Source organism: Notechis scutatus, chromosome 1 (assembly GCF_049901735.1).
Source record: "Notechis scutatus isolate UNSWTSFEM ecotype Mainland chromosome 1, rNotScu1.2, whole genome shotgun sequence".
In the NCBI taxonomy this organism is placed as follows: Eukaryota; Metazoa; Chordata; class Lepidosauria; order Squamata; family Elapidae; genus Notechis; species Notechis scutatus.
The window spans coordinates 68,387,314-68,408,984 of record NC_142009.1 but is presented as its reverse complement, the minus strand read 5'-3'; the positions used below and the strand labels follow the sequence as shown (position 1 = coordinate 68,408,984).

General features: G+C 37.2%; 1 protein-coding gene across 4 annotated transcripts; it reads left to right on the top strand.

The window, feature by feature from the left end:
- The first annotated feature begins 747 nt into the window (after positions 1–747).
- On the top strand, positions 748–20,098 carry SLC30A6 (solute carrier family 30 member 6). Of its 4 annotated transcripts, none has more exons than XM_026669362.2 (14): positions 748–1,017; positions 3,134–3,220; positions 5,241–5,325; positions 7,595–7,637; positions 8,846–8,911; positions 10,195–10,275; positions 10,466–10,501; positions 12,124–12,218; positions 15,329–15,377; positions 17,351–17,470; positions 17,560–17,662; positions 18,053–18,100; positions 19,309–19,377; positions 19,572–20,098. In XM_026669362.2, the coding sequence occupies exons 1-14, from the start codon at positions 967–969 to the stop codon at positions 20,067–20,069; spliced, it is 1,431 nt and encodes a 476-aa protein (XP_026525147.1). In that variant the 5' UTR covers positions 748–966; the 3' UTR covers positions 20,070–20,098. The 4 variants fall into 4 exon arrangements, with proteins under 4 accessions (XP_026525147.1, XP_087822984.1, XP_026525148.1 ...); XM_026669363.2 differs by having other exon boundaries at positions 762–791; XM_087966858.1 differs by lacking the exon at positions 5,241–5,325 and having other exon boundaries at positions 748–791.
- The last annotated feature ends 1,573 nt before the right edge of the window (positions 20,099–21,671 follow it).

Below are 21,671 nucleotides of genomic sequence, written 5' to 3'. Positions count from 1 at the left end.
TTAGACTGTCTACTATTGACCTCACCCCTTTCCTAAGAGGTCTGTAGGGGGCATGCATAAGCACACCAATGTGCCTACCGTCCCTGTCCTATTGTTTCTTTTTTATTTTTCTTATATGTATCCATTTCATGTATCCATAACTATGTTTATACTTATACCTGTTATCTTTTAATTGCTTGACAAAATACATAAACAAATAAACAAACATGGAGCGAGCTGGGTTGTGTGAGGAATTCTAGCGCAAGGGTCTCCAACCTTGGCAATTTGAAGACTTGTGGACTTCAACTCCCAGGATTCCTTAGTCAACAAAGCTGGCTGAGGAACTCGTCCACAAGTATTCAAGTTGCCAAGGTTGGAGACCCCTACGTCTAGAGAGTACTTAGAGGGACTTCGGCCCTTCAAACTCCCAGAATTCCTGAGCCAGTCGTTAAAAGGGGCGCAGTTCCTCATCTCTGACTTAGATGCCAATTGTGCCCACCGCTCTAATATTTCTAATTGCACTTCCACCGTTGCTACAGGGCATTCTTGTCACTGTTATCGGACCATATCCCGAAATAACGAGTTTGCCCCCATCGAGAAATGATCCCATTTAAATTTTGTTGGTCATCGCGTGCACTTTTGCAAAGCGACGGAACACCGGCAAAGGCGAACCTCCCGCTCTGCCTCGATTGGGGCCGAGGGAGGAACGAGGGTGCGTCACTTCCTGTTTAGTTCCGGGTCGGCCAATTACACGTCAGCTAATTCAACGCCTTTCTTCCGGCCCCGTTGGGAGCCGCTCGTTCCGCAATATGGTGAGTTCCCATTCTTGGGGGCGGGCGGTTGAGGGCCTCGGACGCTGCGTGGCGAGTTGGTGTCCAACGTGGTGCAACCGTGAGAGGATGCTAGGAGAGGGACATTGACCGGCTTGCCAGTTCTGAAGGAGGCGACTTCCCTGCAGCAGGGAAAGGTGGCTGTCAAGGCTGGAGAATGCCTTTCCAATGGGAAGAGTCCAAGTCTTTTCTGCGCAGAAAGCTCCAAGTGCGTGTAGAAGGCAGTTTGTTAATCTCTGCTGCACTGGGAGTCCTGCTTCATTTTAAAAGCGAAAATGTGACTGGGTTGTAACTCGATGTATCCGATGCGTGGGGTTTCCCTGAGAGGAGGTGTGGTGCAATGGCTGGAAAGGATAGATTGGCTCATCAAACTAGATAGCCTAGAAGCGTTGTTTAATTAGGAATTTGATCAATAAGTAATCATAAATAGTTGTTTTTAGTCACATGTCAAGAAAAAGGTATACTTGCTTCCCTTTAGCCTCTTACACTATAATATATCCTTCAATGGAAGAGCAAAAGTATAGTTTACTAATGAACAAATAACCACCTGAAGCCAAACAATTAGCTTCTGGGTGGTTTGGGTCAGATCTTTTTAAAGCCATAAACATCCTAAAGTACCCATAAGGTGTCTGCTCTCAGCCTAAGAAATATTATGGTGATCATAAAACCGCCTAAGACTCTTCAGGTTCTTAATAAGGTAAAAATGCAATGAGTGAATATTTTAAAGCTAGTCGGTGATACAGTGGATATGGAAAGTCTACACAGCTCTGTTAAAATGCCAGGTTTTTGAGATATAAAAAACAGAACAAGATAAATCATTTCAGATTTTTCCCACTTTTAGTGTGACATGTTAGTGTACAATTCAATTGAAAATCAAAATTAAATCTTTTGGGAAGGGGGTGGAAATAAAAAATTACAATAATGTGGGTTACATAAAGATCCATATCCTTAAACTTCGTTGAAGCTTCTTTTGATTTTATGACAGCAATCAGTCTTTTGGGATAGGGGCCTATCAGCATGGCACATCTTGCCTTGGGAAACTTTGCCCATCCTTCCCTTTCAAAAGCGCTCCAGATCTGTCAGATTGCAAGAACATCTCCTGTGCACAGCCCTCTTCAGGTCACCCCACAGATTTTAAATTGGATTTAGATCTGGGCCATTTGATCTTCTTTTGGTGAAGCCTTTCTTTTGGAGGTATGCTTTGGGTTGTTGTGTTGAAAGTTGAAATGCCTTTTCATCTCCAGCAATTTAGCAGGGGCCTGACAGTGTTCTGCCAATACTGACTGATATTTGGAACTGTTCATAATTTGGATTAAAGACCCTGTTCCAGCTGAAGAAAAGCAACCCTAAATTATAATGCTGCCATCATCATGCTTCAATGTGGGTATGATATACTTTTGGTGATGTGTAGTGTTGTTTTTCCGCCAAACATACTTTTTGGAATTATGGTCAAAAGGTTCAACACTAATCTTATCATCATCAGATCATAGCACATTTTTTCTTCATGTTTTTGACAGACTTCGTGTAGGTTTTTGCAAAATGTAGCTGGGCTTGGATGTTTTTCTTTGTAAGAAAAGGCTTCCATCTTGCCATCCTATCCCACATCTCAGACATAGGAAAAGCACAGAAGGTTTTTGTCTCATGTAGTATACAACCGGTACTTGCTAGAAATTTCTTCAACTCTTTTAAAGTTGCTATAGGCCTCGGCAGCCTGTCAGATCAGTTTTCTTCTTTATCAATTTTGAAGGTACTTCTCCAGTTCTTGGTAATTTCACTATTGTGCCATGTTTTCTCCACTTGTTAATGACTGTCTTTATTGTGTTTCATGTATATCCCATACTCTGAGGCAAAATTATACCCTTCTTTTGAAATGAGATCCCTTTATACTTTGAAAAGCTCTTACAGACCAAGCTTTTGCTGTAAGAGGCAACTGAGTAGCAGAAAAATCCTACTAGTACAGCTGACCTTTATATGGGCTTAATCAAAGTCACTTTAATTGATGGCAAGTGTGTACTGACTACTATTTACCATCAGTTTGAATGTGATTGGTTAATTCTGAACACACTCATATCCCTACTTATAAGAAGGTATGCACAGTTATGCAGCCACATTATTCTAATATTTATTATTATTTTCCCCTAAAAGATTTCACTTTTTTTTCAATTGAATTGTAGAACTTATATGTTACTTATATGTCACTTTTTAAATGTTAGCTAGCATGGAGATAATGTTTATTGTGATAGATTGCATGTAGAAATCAAGTTCATGATTTGGAATGTTAAACAAATAGAAAATTTAGTAAACCATTGCTATCTTGTTTGTAGGGAACAATATATTTGTTTCGCAAATCACAGCGGTCTCTTCTGGGCAAGTTAACACAGGAATTTAGAACAGTAGCTGCTGATCGAAGGGTAAGTATTTTCATTTACTGGCAAGAATATATTTTAATTCATAGATACTTATTTTTTAAAGATTCTTAAACATGTATACAGAATCAGTACTCGAATTTGTTCCTCAATCACTTTTAACCTATTTCATTTCCCAATTGCTCTCCTATGCTTATATTTGTTCCTTTGTTACTGTTAAACTTCTTTATTTATTCGTGTAAATTGCATAACTTCTATATTATGAGATGCATCTAACATCCCAAGGCAGTAACTATATTGACTTCTACTATATAGTGCAATATTAATGCAATATTGGGTTTTCAATTCAATTGTATAGAACAGTGGTGGCTAACCTTTTTGGGCTCCTGTGCCGATAATTGCGCAAGCACTTGTGCGCTCATGCTCGCGTGCCATCACCCAGAAGGCAATGTGTGCGCCCCCTTGCCCCTGCGCATGCATGCATAACACACGCGACTGTGCTGCGTGCTGTGCATGTGCGTGTCTCCCACGTGCCACCACGCATGCACGCCAGATACCCAACAATCAGCTGTTGGGCGGGTAGCGCACGCACATGCAGACTAGACTTTTTCTGGGCGAGGGCTCGCGTGCCAGCAGTAATGGGTCTGCGTGCCACTTCCGGCATATGTGCCATAGGTTCACCACCACGGATATAGAATGTGAAGGATGTATGTTTGTCTTTTATTTTTATAGTTATAATCTACACCAAAGATGACATTTAATTTTGTTGTACGAGGTGCAATGACAAGTAAACTAAACTGGAAGTAATAATAACATACTGTTATTATTAAGCAATATTGTAGGATAGAGAAATTGAAATATGCTTAATATTTATAAGAAAGCCTTTGATGTGGAAATGGATTTTGGCTGATGGAAGCATGTTGAGATTTTATTCTTTTTATTTTCTGGAATTTTCTAATAGAATTTAATTGAGTTTTCATTGTGTTACATAATATTTTATGGTTATTCCTTTTAGCCCTGTTGAATGTCATGTGCTGATGAGAAGTAGAATGTCAGTCTGGCAAATAAACAAATGGGGAAATGTTCCACTTGGTATTTTCTTTATTAGTTGTGAATATCTGAGACTTAGCTTTTTCTATCTATTATATCTATTAATTTATCTAAATCTGTGTATTTTTGACTTTTCCTTGTTAATAGTGCAGCTGTCAACGTGCATTCATTTTATTTTTATTGAGTTTGATTAACAAATGGTATTCTGGGCCAAGGAACTCTGGGTAATGCTGAAGAGAAAAAGCTGTTGAACTTAGTTGTACAGGTAGTCCTTGACTCATTCATTTAATGACTGTTTGAAGCTATAACAGCATTTTAAAAAGTGACTTACAACCAGTCCTCGCACTTATAACCATCTCAGCATCCACGCGGTCACAAGATCAAAGTTTAAGTACTTGGCAACTAGTATGTATTTGCCATAGTTGCAGTGTTCTAAAGTAATTTGATTTCCAATTATTCCTAGTGGGCTTCCAGCAGAGGTGGTATTCAGTAGGTTCTGACCAGTTCTGGAGAACCGGTAGCGGAAATTTTGAGTAGTTCAGAGAACCGGCAAATACCACCTCTGACTAGGGATTTTACAGTATCCTTCCTCTGCCACGCCCACCAAGCCACGCCCACAGAACTGGTAGTAAAAGAATTTGAATCCCACCACTGGCTTCCAGCAATCTAAGTCAATGGGGAAAGCTAGATTCACTCAACTGTAGTGATTCAGTTAACTGTGGCAAAAAAAGGTTGTAAAATCAGGCACAACTCACTTAACAATCACCTTGCTTAGCAAGAGAAATTCTGGTTCCAATAATCATAAACCAAGGACTACCTGTTGGTCAGTAAATCACAAGTTGAAAAATTATGAATACATTGATCTGACACTATGCTGTGGCATTCTTTCTTCAGCAGAGACTAAAGCCATGAAACACCTGAGCTGAATGTTCAATATTTTATCGGTAAATTATAGGGTTTTCCCCCCCAATAAAACCAACTTTATTAAACTTGTTTCAACTGTTGTTATTTACAGTCATGGAAGATCTTGCTGTTTGGTGCAATAAATATAGTATGTACTGCATTCCTGCTTATGTGGTGTAGTTCTACAAACAGCATAGGTATGTTATCCTTCTTTTAATGAGATGATTGTAGACATACAAAAGTAGTTTAATATTGACACAAAATTGTATTTGTGAGCATCATTGATTGCTAGCATTTTTTTTCTGTTTCTAAAGTAATTCTTGTTATTTCTCTCTCCCTTGATGATTTCTTTATTCAAACTATGAAAGGATATTAAGATGAATCAAAATTAATTCTACTAAATGTGAAACTTTGCTTACATTTATTAATAGATAATTCTATTAGTTGGATGCACATGCTTTATGATGACATTGTGCTAAATGTCTAAGAAATGAAACAACTATTGCAAGTACAGATAGTCCTTGTATTATGACTGCAATTTGGAACTAGAATTTCCATCTCTAAATGACGTGTTTGTAAAACACAATGTGATTTATGCCTGCATTGCTTAGCGACAGCAATCCCTGCAGTCTCAATTGCCATTGTTAAGTCAGGATCATGGATCATTAAATGAACACCTTCTCACAAAATCCTGCTGGTTTCTAATAACCAGTCAGTGTAAAAGCTGGCAGGAAATTGCAATTCCTAGATGGCTTGCAAACAGGTTGGCAAGCAGGAAGTGGCTGCTGATGGGTGGGTATAGATGCATGAATGACCAGAGAAGCAAAGCACAAATGCAGTGAGGCTTGGAAGGTGCAGGTGGCCCACAAATTCTGTTCTCGTAATTATGGGAAGCTGCAACTATCACTGGTTGCCAAATGTCCACTTTGTGATGACATAACAATGGGGGTACTGGAAGGGTTGGGACTTTGAAGACCAGTCAGAAGCACCACTTGTTCAGCACAGTCATAACTTTGAACAGTCACGGAATGAGGGATCCTTAACCAAGGGCTACCTATATATTAGACTGTATGTTATTCTTAAGTTATGCAGCATAGATGATCTTTAGTGCTCCTTGTTATTGCTTTTGGTCTGGAGATTCAGGATATATAGACTGATTTGCAGCTTTAAAATTTTTATTTTCACTTTCTACGTGAAACTCTCCATATAATGACTCCCATCACATACCCAGATATACCCATCCAACTCAATGTCTTGTTTGTTTTGGTGGGGATGGGGATAAAACATTGAAGGAAGCTACAGATAGGAGTAGCAGTGTGTGAGGCAGTCATGTTTTTGATTAATATTGTATACGTTCATGACTGAAGATTGGTCTACATTTTTATTTGCATAGTACATGGATAATTTTAAAATTGCCATACCCAATTGTTTTGAGACCACAGTTTTTATTTCTTCAGAGAGAGAGGTTATATGCTAATGATCTTGAGTGTGTCTGGATTTACTGATGCTGACTCTTCCCATCACTGTTATGTGATCTTTATTTATCATATTTAGAAATTGTTCATCTCCCTCATAGAGGGACTATCGGCAGTATACAAATGAAATATTAAAAACATAGAGTGTTAAAAACCTGAAAATAAAAACTTCAAATAGTTAAAAACCTACTAAAATATTGAACGTTACTCTAAGGAAATGTGGCAGTTGGTAGACAAATGTTTTCCCACTCCTGCTCTAGGCATTGATCTAAAGGGTGAAAATATAAGAGATATGCTCTTCTGCTCTCAAGGATCTATTTTGTAACAGTCTGCTTCCTCCTTTAATTGCCTTGCTGCCTGCTCTGTGTTGCTAAGGTTTCCCACAATAGTTTCCCACAATAGGCCTTGGGTTGTCTTAAGAACTTTCTTACAGTTATGACTCTGCCAAACAATGTAACACTTGCATAATCACTTTAACACCTCCATTTTATGCAAGGAACAATTTACCCTTCACCAAAAACCAATGAATCTCCAAAGGGTGACAATCTGCTACTCATATATTTTATTTCTTTTCCTTAACTCCGTTAGTCCTCATTCCTCCATCTCCACAGCACATACAAAACTTCTGAAATCCTAGCAGTAAACTGCTCTGTTGAATATCCACTAGTATGCCATTCTCAATAACACGTGCAAACTCCCACAGAAAATTCACAAAAAGCCTCCAAACCCTGATCGATGCCACCATACCAAAAAAATAAAAATAAAAAATAGTCCCAGAGGCCTAAACAATTTCCTTGACAAACTTTGTGGGGTTTTTTTTGGTAGATGCATATTTATTACATAGGAAATTGAATAAAGCCCAACAATTGTTTATTAAAAGCAACAGTACATTTACTTATTTATACAGTACATTTACTTATATAGGCAGGTTAACTAAATTATTTTCATCATTTGTTTATGTGATAGTAAAATGGCCATCTTCTTTCCACAGCTTTAACTGCATATACCTATCTAACAATCTTTGATCTTTTCAGGTATGTTTCCTTTTTAAATTCCTCAATTGATTTTGTAACACTTGTGAAAAAAAATCCTTTTATCCAAATCCATGGGTTATGGTAAAAAAACTTTTAATATTCCCCAATAAAGCCTGTTTCTCTTAGTAGGTAAGATGCAGTCCAATTTTTATCCATTTAAAATTAAGTCCAATGGAATTAAGTGGATTCGATTGCCAGATATGTGATATAGGATTGTAGCCTAACTGACTTTTCATTGCATAGGAGATAAGTCCATAAAAACAGATCCCATTGTTTTTTTATGTCACAGTCATACGGTACAGAAATAGACATTTTTCAAAGTTCTGCAATCAAAGGAGATTTAAGTGTGCTTAAGTCCCATTATGATAGCAGTATATTTTGTCTTTAAGCCCACTTTTGTTTTCTATGCAACTTGGTGGTAAAAACTATTTGCTTTTAAAATAAATGACAAGCCTTTAAATATCCCTGCCAGCCCCTTAATGTTAATGTAAGCCAGGTCAGAAAACAACTGGATATCTACTGGTTCTAGAAGCCCCTGGAACTCTGCTATATTACTGTAAAGAATAATATCAGAATCTTTGGTCTGTCATATACCAAAGAGAGTCAAAGTGGGGTGATCTTGAAATTCATTTTCACCCCCTCCTCTTTCTCAGGACTGAGTTGGTGTTTACATAAACACTCCTGCTTTTTCAAGATTAACTCCATACTCCCCTACATTAACTGAGATTGCAGTACTCTTATACAAAAGTAAGTCTGTCAACACAATGGAATTTAATTCTGACTATATATAGGGTATTGGTATTGCCACTGTATTAATTGATTTAAGGAGACAGTTGAACAGAAAATCTGCCACAACCTGAAAGAAAGCACCCAATTTGCGGACTTTAGATACAAGAGACAATTTTTTTTATCAGGGCATCATTTGAACTTAATGAAGCGTGTCCATTGTTTTTGAAACAGTATAGACAGTTTTCATCAATTTGCATCATTTATATATTTAATGTGAATTACATAAATTTGGATTAAATAAAGATTCATATTTCATACACTGATCTCCCCTTCAGCAGACTGTTAAAGGATTTATTTTATTATTGGCAATTCATCAATATGTTAAATTATAATTGAATTTTGAAATGCTAGATTTATTTTATATAATTTTTAATACCTACATTTCTCTTATTTTAATTTTTGTTTCCTTTTTTATTTAGCTTAATAACATGCTTAATAAGTTATTGGGTGATGATGAAGAAGCCCAGTTCCTCATATTCATTTGGGTAAGTTGGATAATTAATATTTTGTGTCTTTTGAAAATATTATTTTACTATGAAATAAACATGTTATTAATTTATTAGTTCAATTTTGTTTATAAAGAGATTTTATAAATTCAAGAAAATTGTAATGTGCACATTAAAAGAGCATTATATGTAATGTTTAATACTGTACTGATTTGTGCCCAAGAAATTAGAGGGTACTAATTTGAAATATGCATATTATTTTCATTTGATCAAATATGATACTACCAGCCTTAGAAACTCCGTGGTTGATAAAACAGATCAGGCTCTATGCAGTTTTATGAAGACTCTGGGACCCTTATATAGTTTTGCTCTCTTTATGGAAGTAAATCTTTCTTGTCACATAAGGGGAAAAGTGCATTTTTAAATTTGCAAGAATGGAAATTTCAATGTACGGCTCTCACTAGATGTGTTTAATGTAATCTGTATTTTTCAAATCTCTGATGCCTTGGAGTTCAAACTCTGTAGCTAAATAAAGCTGTAATATGCACATTTTTGTTTCAATTAGGAATAGTAAAACTGGGCTATTGTTTCCTTTTAGAGCCATTATCTTTTATCAGTCATATAAGATTTTTATAACCTGCTCTTGTCATACAAATGTATTATCCAAGCTACTTATATGAATTAAATTTACATTATAAAATGTAGCAAAAATAACAACAATATAAATACCAAATTGCAACAAACAAAAGAAGAAGTATGTCCATACTGCTGCTGAGATAACTATAGGACATCTTTGTGAAGTCCCCAGGAGAGGAGATAAACCTGTTAACACTTTGTCTCTTATTCAGCCTTTGCAAATTCATTATGAACGGTTAGCAGAGAATACATAATTTTTCATCAACATCAGTAACATAAAATAATCCTATCTGCCACAAAGTTAAAATTAAGCTATCCACACTTTAGGATGCCCAATCTGGTTTTTTTTAATTCCATGTAAAATCAGAACTGTTCATGAATGGTGCTCCCCAACAATGACACCCTTATTGCTAGGTGGCATGAATTAAAACATAGAACTTAATAGAACAGAATAATTCCAAAATACATGGAAATTATCCAGTTTTCCAACTTATCTGGCCTTCCCTTAACCTGCCACTAATTTTTAAAACGTTTTAATAAAAAGAAAATAACAGCAAAAGTAAATAGCACATGTTAATTTGCTAGCATACTTTCTTGTACCCATCCCAATTAATGCGTTATACTTTCTGATTAATAGTCTTTATTATTTGCACTGATTTTTAAATGCTTAATTTCCCAAACTGCAGATTTGAGAGATTGGAAGTCCTAGCAGTATTTGCTTCTACAGTTCTTGCACAACTTGGAGCGCTTTTTATACTTAAAGAAAGGTAGGAATGCCCCCTCCTTGTGCTTATTATTTAATCATTGTCAAAGATAACAGTATTTCCAGTGCTAGAACACCTTAAAAAAAAGCTGCTACAAAAGATAGTATGATGTTTTATCCACAGTAAACCTCAAATTCTTGTTGGTGCATGAAGGACTATATATTTGACTAACAGATTTATTGTGTCTTTTCAGTGCTGAACGATTTGTTGAACAACCAGAGATTCATACGTAAGCATTTTAAATTAAATAATAATAAAGATTACAAGTATATAAAAGTTGGCATAATTAATAGGGCCATTAGTACATTACTTTATCTGTTAAAGCAGAAAACTGAAACTGAAATGCTGTCATGGCTTTTAGGTCAGTGGCAAAAATCCTCTTGAATTTGTTGATCTGGGATACTTGCTTAATATAAATGGATTTTATATAGAGATAACTAAGTTTAAGTCATACATGCAATGAATTGGGCAGAAGTCTTTTTAAAAGGTTATGTCTGATATATATTAAATAATAAAAGCTTAAATTTAATGCACATGTAGCCCTTGTTATCTGTAATTTCATCATGGTTTTGGGTTCCATGTCTACTAAAAGAAATGTAAATTTTTTGTTTTAGATTTTGTCTAAAGGTTGTGAGGGAAGGATGGGAGGCAACTTGCTAAATTTGAATCCTAGCAAGACACAGTTACTGTTTGTCCATTGAAGTTCTCTGGAAGCTCCAGTATATCTCTTGATGAGGAACCATTTCCTTTGAAAGGCACCACGACTCATAAATTGAGCTCTTACTTAAGCAGCAAGTAAAAACCACAGATGGTGGAACCTTTGGCCAACTTCGGCTAGCATGTCGCTTGGAGCTCTATCTGAGGCAAGAGAATCTTGCTACAGTGATTCATGCCCTTATTCCCATTTATTTAGATTACTGCAACACACTTTATGTGGAGTTGCCTTTAAAGACAATTTGGAAGCTTCAGCTGGCCAAAATTGCAGTGGCCTGTGTACTATTTTACATTTGCCAGTGGGACTATATTACATCTGTGCTAGAGATCTTGCATTGCCTTCCTATCAGGTTGTTGTTGAAATTTAAAGTATTGATGTTAACATAGAAAGACCCCTATGACTTGGCACTAAGTTACATTCTGGTTCACCCACTAGAATGGAGTTTGCTTGTTTAGTCTTAAGAATTCCATCAGTAAGTGCTTCCCCATTTAGTGCTGGGGTAGAAGGCTAAGATGCTGCTTTTCCACTAAAGTGTCACCCTCTCTAGAATGGCCCTCCCACTGTCATGTAGGCTGATCCCCAAATTTGGCTGCCATCCAGAAGCACTTGAAAAATGATCTCTCCTGAAGGGCTATTGAAACTTGAGGTCTAGTTTTTGGGTTCTATAGTTTTTTATAAGTTTCAGGGTTTTTATGATTGTAACCGTGGATGTTTTTTAATTTATTAATTTGTTGTTGTTTTTGTTTATTGTATATGCTGCCCATCTCATTCAGCGACTCTAGGTGGCTTACAGCATAATAAAAAGATAACACAAAACAGTTAATAATTAAGGTAGATTAAAGACCAAAAACCATCAGAACATGTTGACATGGGGTTGGGCATCTCTCTATTAAAGGCTCATGCATTCCCATAAAACTTCTGAAAGTCTTGTACAGCAGCACAGAAATGTAATAAGTTTATCAGCTAATAAGTTCTCTATTCACATAAGAGTTGTATATAATTAAATGGAATCAGGTAAACTTTTTTTTTTAAAAAAATACTGTAGTTAAATGGAGCCTAATGGTAATGAAGATTAATTAACATACCTGCTCTTTGTATCTGATGATATGCTATGTTGATAAAGATTTTTTTTTTAGGGGTCGATTGCTGGTTGGTACCTTTGTGGCGCTCACTTTCAACTTGTTTACAATGCTTTCAGTTAAGAACAAACCATTTGCTTATGTGTCTGAAGGTACATAATACATTTTTTGAAAAGAAAATGTATATTTTAATTTAATAAAAGCTAAAATATGATATATTAATTAGTAGCCAAATGTTATTTGTTGTTGTCACCAAACCCACAGCTTCCATCCCTTAAATCTTTGATAATACTCAGAAGGACTAAGAAGAAACTAGATGTATAGCAAAGGCTTCCTCATTTTCAACACCTTAGAAAATGTGAAAATGGGTAAAAATATTTCCTATTTGAAACAATTACTGCTTTTATGTTCCCAAACTGCTTTGCAGTTGCTAACTCCCTGACTGGGGATCTCTGCACTGCTGGATTTTCCCTTTTGAGGATCTTGATTTTGATTATTCTAGATTCACGTAAAAAACACAGATATGTTTATGCTGAACTACGCAAATGACTTTGTATTTCTACATCTGCATATTTGAAATGTTAGAGAGTTGCAAGATATGGATAGGCCTGCAAGGCCTGTACCCAAATGCTTGCTGATTCTAAGAGAGAGAAAATGCAACAAGAGGAAGTATAAGTAGTTCTTGACTTATGATCACAATTTCAGTTGTTAAGCATTGAAGTTGCTAAGTGAGTCGCAGCCAACTTTATCACCTTTTCTGCCATGATTATTGGCAGGTTCCATGTTAAGGAACCCAGCTTTCCCCATGGATTTGCTTCTCAGAAGCCAGCTGGGAAGATGGCATGTAGCGATCACATGACACCGGGATGCTGTAACCATTGTAAATACACTGCTCAAAAAAATAAAGGGAACACAAAAATAAGACATCCTAGATCTGAATGAATGAAATATTCTTATTAAATACTTTGTTCATTAGGTAGTTGAATGTGCTGACAACAAAATCACACAAAAATTATCAATGGAAGTCAAATTTAGCAACCCATGGAGGTCTGGATTTGGAGTTACACTCAAAATTAAAGTGGAAAAAAACACTACAGGCTGATCCAACTTTGATGTAATGTCCTTAAAATAAGTCAAAATGAGGCTCAGTAGTGTGTGTGGCCTCCACATGCCTGTATGACCTCCCACACCTGGACTAAAGCATCCCCCAACTCCTGGACAGTCTGTGGTGCAACGTGGCATTGGTGGATGGAGCGAGACATGATGTCCCAGATGTGCTCAATTGGATTCAGGTCTGGGGAACGGGCGGGCCAGTCCCTAGCATCAATGCCTTCGACTTGCAGGAACTGCTGACACACTCCAGCCACATGAGGTCTAGCATTGTCGTGCATTAGGAGGAACCCAGGGCCAACTGCACCAGCATATGGTCTCACAAGGGGTCTGAGGATCTCATCTCAGTACCTAATGGCAATCAGGCTACCTCTGGCGAGCACATGGAGGGCTGTGCGGCCCCCTGAAGAAATGCCACCCCACACCATTACTGACCCACTGCCAAACCGGTCATGCTGGAGGATTTTGCAGGCAGCAGAACATTATCCACGGTGTCTCCAGACCCTATCACGTCTGTCACATGTGCTCAGTGTGAACCTGCTTTCATCTGTGAAGAGCACAGGGTGCCACTGGTGAATTTGCCAATCTTGGTGTTCTCTGGCAAATGCCAAACGTCCTGCACGGTGTTGGGCTGTAAGCACAACCCCCACCTGTGGACGTCGGGCCCTCATACCACCCTCATGGAGTCTGTTTCTGACCGTTTGAGCAGCCACATGCACATTTGTGGCCCACTGGAGGTCATTTTGCAGGGCTCTGGCAGTGCTCCTGTCCCTCCTTGCACAAAGACGGAGGTAGCAGTCCAGGTGCTGGGTTGTTGCCCTCCTACGGCCTCCTCCACGTCTCCTGATGTACTGGCCTATCTCCATGCTCTGGACACTACGTTGACAGCAAACCTTCTTGCCACAGCTTGCATTGATGTGCCATCCTGGATGAGCTGTACTACCTGAGCCACTTGTGTGGGTTGTAGACTCCGTCTCATGCTACCATTAGAGTGAAAGCACCGCCGGCATTCAAAAGTGACCAAACCATCAGCCAGAAAGCATAGGAACTGAGAAGTGGTCTGTGGTCACCACCTGCAGAACCACTCCTTTATTGGGGATGTCTTGCTAACTGCCTGTGCTTTCCACCTGTTGTCTATTCCATTTGCACAACAGCATGTGAAATTGATTGTCAATCATTGTTGCTACCTAAGTGGACAGTTTGATTTCACAGAAGTGTGATTGACTTGGAGTTACATTGTGTTGTTTAAGTGTTCCCTTTATTTTTCTGAGCAGTGTATGTGCGGGTTGCCAAGTGCCTGAATTTTGATCATGTGACCATTGGGGATGCTGCAACGGTACTAAGTGAAAGGATTGATCATAAGTCACTTTTCAGTGCTGTTGTAACTTCAAACATTTGCTAAATGAATGGCTGTAGGTCTAGGACTACCTGTAATTTTGGCTTATTTCCCAAATCAGTTTAATCTTCTTTCAGTCCTTAGTGCAATTCATGCAAATTCTTTACAAGAAAAAAAAATTATGTAGAACTCTTAGGGAGCCTCATGAGTCCTTTCATGTCTCATCCCAAATTCTTTCTGACCTAAGGATGCACTATTAAAATTCTTCAGGTCTTGTATTTAATTGTAATGTAACTCTAATGTGTGATTTGGGTGGCAGCTTAGTCTTGCAATATCTGCAAATAATCTTGACTTCAAGTTCTAATAATCTTATTGAATTATTCTTGTGATTTTTGTTAGTAGTATTTTGAAAATATAATAACCATGCTGGCATTATAATTGAATAAAGTAATTTATGTCTTTGTTTTAATGCAGTTTGACCATAATATAAAATTGTGCTTTCAATTAGTAGAATAATATATTATTTATATTTATACTTTTAGGCTGATTTTAAAGGTACAACTTCCTTTAAATATACACTGTAGTAAAACAATAATCAGAAAAGGAATTCCATTTACACAGCACTGCAGGAATACATTTTTTTTAAAAAAAGTCAATGAATACTTAGAGGGTTGTTGGCTTTTTTTTATGGCGAGGAGATAACATGTTAGTGAAGTAAAATTTTCAGATAGATAAACTTTTGTCCTACAGTTGAACTTGATACATATTTGAGCAGGATTATATTAAAACAATGAACAATTACACTTCTCTCTGCAGCTGCAAGTACAAGTTGGCTTCAGGAACATGTTGCAGATCTCACTAGGAGGTAAGTTAGAAAGGAAGACATTCTAAAAGAGAATGTGCTATATCTTCTTTGGACTGATGGGTGTGTGTTTTGAATTTTGAGATTGTTGTGGGGCTGCTCTCTGTAGGCAGGACAGACTTTTTTATTAACAAAAAGGCTCCATTGTTGAAGCACCCATCAGGTAGGTGAATGGTGAGGTAGTTCCTTGTCACGATTTAAAAATGATAATCCTTAAACTTTAGGACATTTGTTTTCAAACTTGGCAAATTTAAGATGTGTGGACATCAACTCCCAGAATTCTTCACTGAACCTTTTGCCAAGTTTGAAAAATATTGCCGTAGGACTTTAGGTAGCCTCAAACTTCTTTTTTTCCTGCCTCTTATGGTGTAAAGCACAGGTAAAATAACAACTGCTTTTCCACAGACCAAGAATAAAAATCAAAATTCTGGTTCAGTCCATGTGTACAACAACATGGCTCACTCCAGATTGTCCTAATTTTGGAGTGTTGGCTCCCCATGCCTCCAAGTTCAAGGTGTGGTACTTAGGTTATCCATACCTCTTTTATTTCCTAGATGCTTTCTCCCACTACCATCTTACCTTACCATAGTCTTTCTTGGTTTTAAAGAAAATCCTGACACTGGGTTGAAGCTACTCACTGTTTTTATTTTCTAAGAATGCTTATTGGTGTTCTTAAGCCATTGTGATGTGAATATGATGCTAGAGGGTGATACTTACTTTGAAGCATGTCAGCTGGTCCAACACCCCCACCCCCCACATATTTGTAAAAATGAATTCCTAAGCAGAGACGATATTTAGAAGGTAAAACATCTCTATCTGCATTTGCACTTAATATTAGTTTGGAAACCTAAAGTGCTTGCATAATCAATTGTTCTAAGTACCTGTATTAGCTTGGTCTTTGAAAGAGAGAGTTTCTAGTATGGGTTTTAAACAATAATAAATTTAAAACACTCAGAAAAAAGCAAACACATTTTTAAAAAAAAAACAGTTCTTTCTTATGCTAAATTTCTGTAGCTCCCTGAAAATATCTGGAAATTTCTGTTTCCTAGCAACTTTGTGCTAATGGCATAGAAGAGACAATGAGACTAGGAGCCCAAGTTCTTGGGTGTGGGCCACTGTGCCATTCTTATGATTTGTTGCCATCACCATATATATATTGTTTGGGAGTTATAGTGGAAATTTGATCTATTGAAATTGCATCTTCCTGTCTTTTTTGTTCATAATCACTTTCTCACAGAAGGGCGTTGGTTTCTATTTTTAAATTATGTTTGTTTTTCCTTTAGGTGAAGGGCCAGATAATTTGTGTTGAATACAAAAAAGGTTGACAAATTGCTATAATCAAAGTCACAGTTCGAGAATATGAAAATAATTGAGTTTGCTAAAAGAATTTGAGATTAAATTTTGTTCTTTTGCTGGAAGATGGCAATTTCACCCATTTATGAGTTAATATAAAAGTTCTTAAGTGGTAAAAACATTCTTAATGTTCAGATAGGATTATATAGGTGAAGATTGTCTTTTAGATAACCTGACATAAATTGGACACAGATTTAATGATTAATACAAATCTTAGTTGCAGTTGGTAAGATGCTAATAGCAATAGACCAATAGATCAAACTGTTTAATATTGGAATGTTATATACAGAGTACTAAAAAAATTCTGGAATAAGACAATGGGGGGAAAAAACACTTTTGGTGGCCAAAAAAAAAAAAGCATTGATATACACCTGTAGTGATGAGGAATTGAATTTGATTATATGGATTCAAACTTTTTTTTTCTTTGCTCTAGATTGTCTTCTCTTCCAACAGCATTCTAAAATTTCAGATGAAGATTTTTATTATTTGTTTTTCCCCCCATCATAGTTATCCCATTGGTATATTTCAGAGAGCAACTGTAAGAGCTACTGCCATATGGATAATAAGAGTGTGCTACCTCTTGGCTTTCTTCACTAATTGATATTATTTATTGTTACTTTTAGCTTGTGCGGTATCATTCCTGGGCTGAGTAGCATCTTTCTTCCACGTATGAATCCATTCATCTTGATTGATCTTGCTGGGGCTTTAGCTCTTTGTATTACATACATGTTAATCGAAATTAAGTAAGTGCTGTTGGATGGAATGATAATATTTAATAGGCATTTGATACTGAAAACATGAGTGCCTATAATGTTATATTTTTCTCTTTCAGTAATTATTTTGCAGTTGATACAGCTTCTGCAGTGGCTATTGCTTTGATGACATTTGGTACCATGTATCCTATGAGTGTCTACAGTGGAAAGGTATTGCTTCAGGTGAGACAAGGAATTAAGACCTTTGTACTAGCAGTGAGAGAGTAGCCAAAAAAGCAACATTGCTTACTGAGGTCAGCAAAACAATCACAATAATTCATTCTGAAAAAAAAGTAAGTGTTATTCTTTAATGACAGTTCTGGCATCAAAGAACTTGCTTTATGAACCCTTTCTTGACAAATTCAGAAAGGATGCTGTTTATTTCACCCATTCAGCAAAACTTTTTAAAAATTGTATTTGAATAATGTGTCTTTTCTTTTCAGAAACATTCACATAATGTAGTCAGATGTATTCCTTGATACTGATTGCTGATACTTTATCAGCGTCCTAATTACTAATCATTTATGTTGTGGCTGAATAAATTACATTATGAAATTGTAAACCTTTTTTTAGACAACACCGCCTCATGTGATTGGACAACTAGATAAACTTATACGAGAGGTAAGTTAATATAAAAAAGCTCTTCATAGTTTGGGGCTGTCTTCTATCAGCCAAGGAGTGTCAGCTGTGGGAACCAGGAGACAGGCCTTCTCTGCATAGCCCTTGCCCTCTGGAATATTGTGATGACCTGGGGCGTGGCACAAAGGCAACACAGTCATATAAGTAAGAAAAGTCCCTTTAATAGCCCCAACTTTGCCCCAATGTCCAGTTACCTTCAGCTGGAGAAAAAATCTTTAAATAAAGGAAATTCAGTCCGAAAACAAAGTACATATAAACTGTAAATAAAAATCCACACAAGCCACGCTGCAGCAATTAACTGGACAAGGCAGGATAAGGAATTGCAGACTTCAAAGGCCAACAAAACATACACAGTTGGGAAGACGCTAGGACCCTAAATAAGCCTCGACAAAACAAGATAATGCACAAGTTGCTTCCCACGAGTTGCTGTGCGCAAACTCACTTTTTAAACAGTGTTTCCAGCTGTAGCTAATGAAGGGAATCAGGGCCCTTTCCTCCCCCGTAAGCCACGTAACTCATGTTGCTCCCTCCTCCGCTCCTCCCTGCATGCCCTAGGATGAAGAGGGGGTGGGCCTGGATCTTTCTCTGCCTTCCCTCTGCCTTGCTCTACCTCTTCCCTGCTCTGCCCAGCCAGACTTTGCCCTTCCCCAGTTTCTTCCACAGCCACCAGAGTCACACTCCCATTCCCTGTCAGCTGCTCGGCCTCCCCCTGACAAATACTCTCCCTTCAGAGTTGAGGATAACCATGACCTTGTTGGCCTTTTGCAAGGCCATGAAAGCTTGGTTGTATGAATGTGTTAAGGGCCTGAGTTGCTGGCTATATTAACATCCATAGCAACATTTTACTTGGTGCCATATATATTTATTTTCTACTGTTTAAATGATTTTTATTGTTTTTAAGCTTTATAAAACATAATGCAATGTTTTATTGCCGAGAATCACTTGCTGAAATGGATGGCTATAGAAATCAAATAAATAAATTGTGGGGCACCTCTAATGACAATCCAAACATGCCTTCTTATTTATAAAATATGCTAGATCTGTTTTATGAAACTGTTACAAACAGTGATAAAGGGTAATGAAAAGTCTGCTAGAAAACAAGCAAGCACAGAGAGCACCAAGGACCCCTTATTACAAATAGTCATATTGTTTCATTAATATATTCAGTAACTTTCTATGTCTTGAATCAGGTTTCTACTTTGGATGGAGTTCTAGAAGTTCGAAATGAACACTTCTGGACATTGGGGTTTGGTTCATTGGTATGTGTTTATCCACTTTAATCACTTTTTCCTCTGAAAATCAAGTATTAAGAATGAAGAAATACATTCTAATAGTTTCTCATCTAAGAATTGCAGAATGTACTAAGTTATTTCAGAAGTATGTTTCTTATTTGTCCCCGTCTATCAGTGTTATATGTCACAGACTGATGAGCTTTTCTTGATTTGTCTCCTAGGCTGGATCGGTTCATGTGAGAATTCGAAGAGATGCCAATGAACAGATGGTACTTGCACATGTGACAAATCGGTTACATGCCTTAGTATCTTTTTTGACTGTTCAGATTTTCAAAGATGACTGGATTAGGCCTACTTTGGCCACTGGACCTATTGGGAACAATATGCCGAACCTTTCAGATCATTACATTATTCCAATGCCATCTCTAAAAGCAGCAGAAAGTTCTGACCATGTTACATCCACTCCAACTAAACCAAGTAGTCCACCTCCAGAATTTGCTTTTAACACACCAGGTAAAAATATGAACCCTATCATTCTCATGAACACTCAGACAAGGCCCTATGGATTGAACTTCAACCATGGAACTGTACCTTACAACAGTGTGTTCACTCAAGGCTTTGGATTGCCAGGAACGGGAGTAACCCAGGGATTCAGGACTGGCTTCATTAATGTTCCCCAGAGATATGGAACTAGTACTCGAGGTCAGTTAAAACCCTAATAAACTGTTTCTATATTTATTGTTAAAAATTACTTCAATTATTTTATTGCTCATTTTTCTACAAGACTGTTTGATTTCTTGGTAACTAGTATCAGAAGTTTTCAAAATCATGAAAACGTGCACTCATGGATTGACTTAATTTTTGATGCAGCTATCCATTTCTGACTGTAAAGCCATAGCTTTATAAAAAGTTATTGCAATTGCATATATTGCTGGTCTTGTAAATAATTTCAGCACAGTATATGAAAGGAACACCAGAAAATAACGGTTTTGCAAAGTGTCTATTAACAAAATTATTTTTTTTAAAGTTTGTCTTTGATATAATCATGCAATCATTTTTAAAAGATACTTTCTGAACAATGGAAAAATGATTATTTGGTCCAGCAGCAAGCATTCCTAAAATTCAGGTTGATATTAAAATGGTTATGGGTAATCTTGCTTATGAAGTGCAGAGGAGAACTCATGAAATATGACAGTGTGGGAAGAAGACAAAGGTCATCCAGCTACCTGTAACTGATTATTAAGAATACATTTCTCACATACAGAGTTACTTTTCTGGAAGAAAATTGGCATCGGAGATTTTAAACGAACATGTGAACGGTTAGACTTTAGGGACAAGTTTCTCCCCTCCTCCAAGAGCATAGGCCTGAGGGAAAGAGCTGAAGTGGTCCTGGGTACATGAAGAGCTTACAATTCCAGAAAAAGGCCTATAGCTGTGGTAGAGATAGAGAGGGATTCTTATGGTGGTGTTTAATTACAGAGGAGGGAAATGGAATTAAGAGTAGAGATGAAGATTCAGAGGGTGAAGCAAAGAAGGCTCTGTCTTTATCTCCCAACATCAATATAAATTTCAGGCTAAGGAGAACTGCAGGTGGACCAAAGGAAAATAGCATTTGGATTTTGATTGACAGGGAAGGAAATGCTGAAAAATACAGCTCAGAATTGCTAAGCAATAAAAACAACTGATTTAGCTACTATCCTGAAAGAATCTACAATAGAATGAGTGTTGATCTAGCAGACTGTTGTGGTAATTTCAGTATTCAACATTCATTCTTTTTAGCCTGATTGAAAGATTGCTTCATTTTAAGCCTTCTTCCCTCCTTTGCCTTGATTTTATGACCCAGAGCTTCTGTAGCCTGTGCTATCCTTCCTGGTGCATACATATGCACAAACGTGTATAGATGAAGAATGACCTAGAGCAAAAACATTTCACCTGGTTACACAAAATATAATACAGGGGCTTTCTAAGCCTACTGCTAGGAAAGGAGTAAAAAAAAAATCCAAAATCCATGCTTGGCAAGTTTTCCCCACCTTGTTAACACTCCTTGTGGGCAGCAGAAGGTTTCACACAGGAGATTTAGCTCATGTTTAACTGGGGCCCATCTGCTTTTCATCAAGAATGTCAGGTTGAATATGCTTTGTTCTGCTAATACGTATTTGTGAGTGATGGAGTTGTATACTTACTACTTGCATTGTGTGTTGTAATTGGTTTTCCCCTCAGTGACATCTTCCATTTAAATAAATGAAGGATACTAATGGCTAGTTTGGGGTTAGCAAAAGTTTCCACCGTGGGAAATCAGAAGTGACTAATTTTTTAAATAG

What these genes read in the sequence shown, in the direction of transcription:
- SLC30A6 (XM_026669362.2), top strand. Translation starts at nt 967, where the DNA reads ATGCCTTTCCAATGGGAAGAGTCCAAGTCTTTTCTGCGCAGAAAGCTC. An exon ending in ACAATCTTTGATCTTTTCAG is followed by an intron (nt 7,638 to 8,845) that starts GTATGTTTCCTT and finishes TTTTTTATTTAG; the next exon opens with CTTAATAACATGCTTAATAA. An exon ending in GTGGAAAGGTATTGCTTCAG is followed by an intron (nt 17,663 to 18,052) that starts GTGAGACAAGGA and finishes ACCTTTTTTTAG; the next exon opens with ACAACACCGCCTCATGTGAT.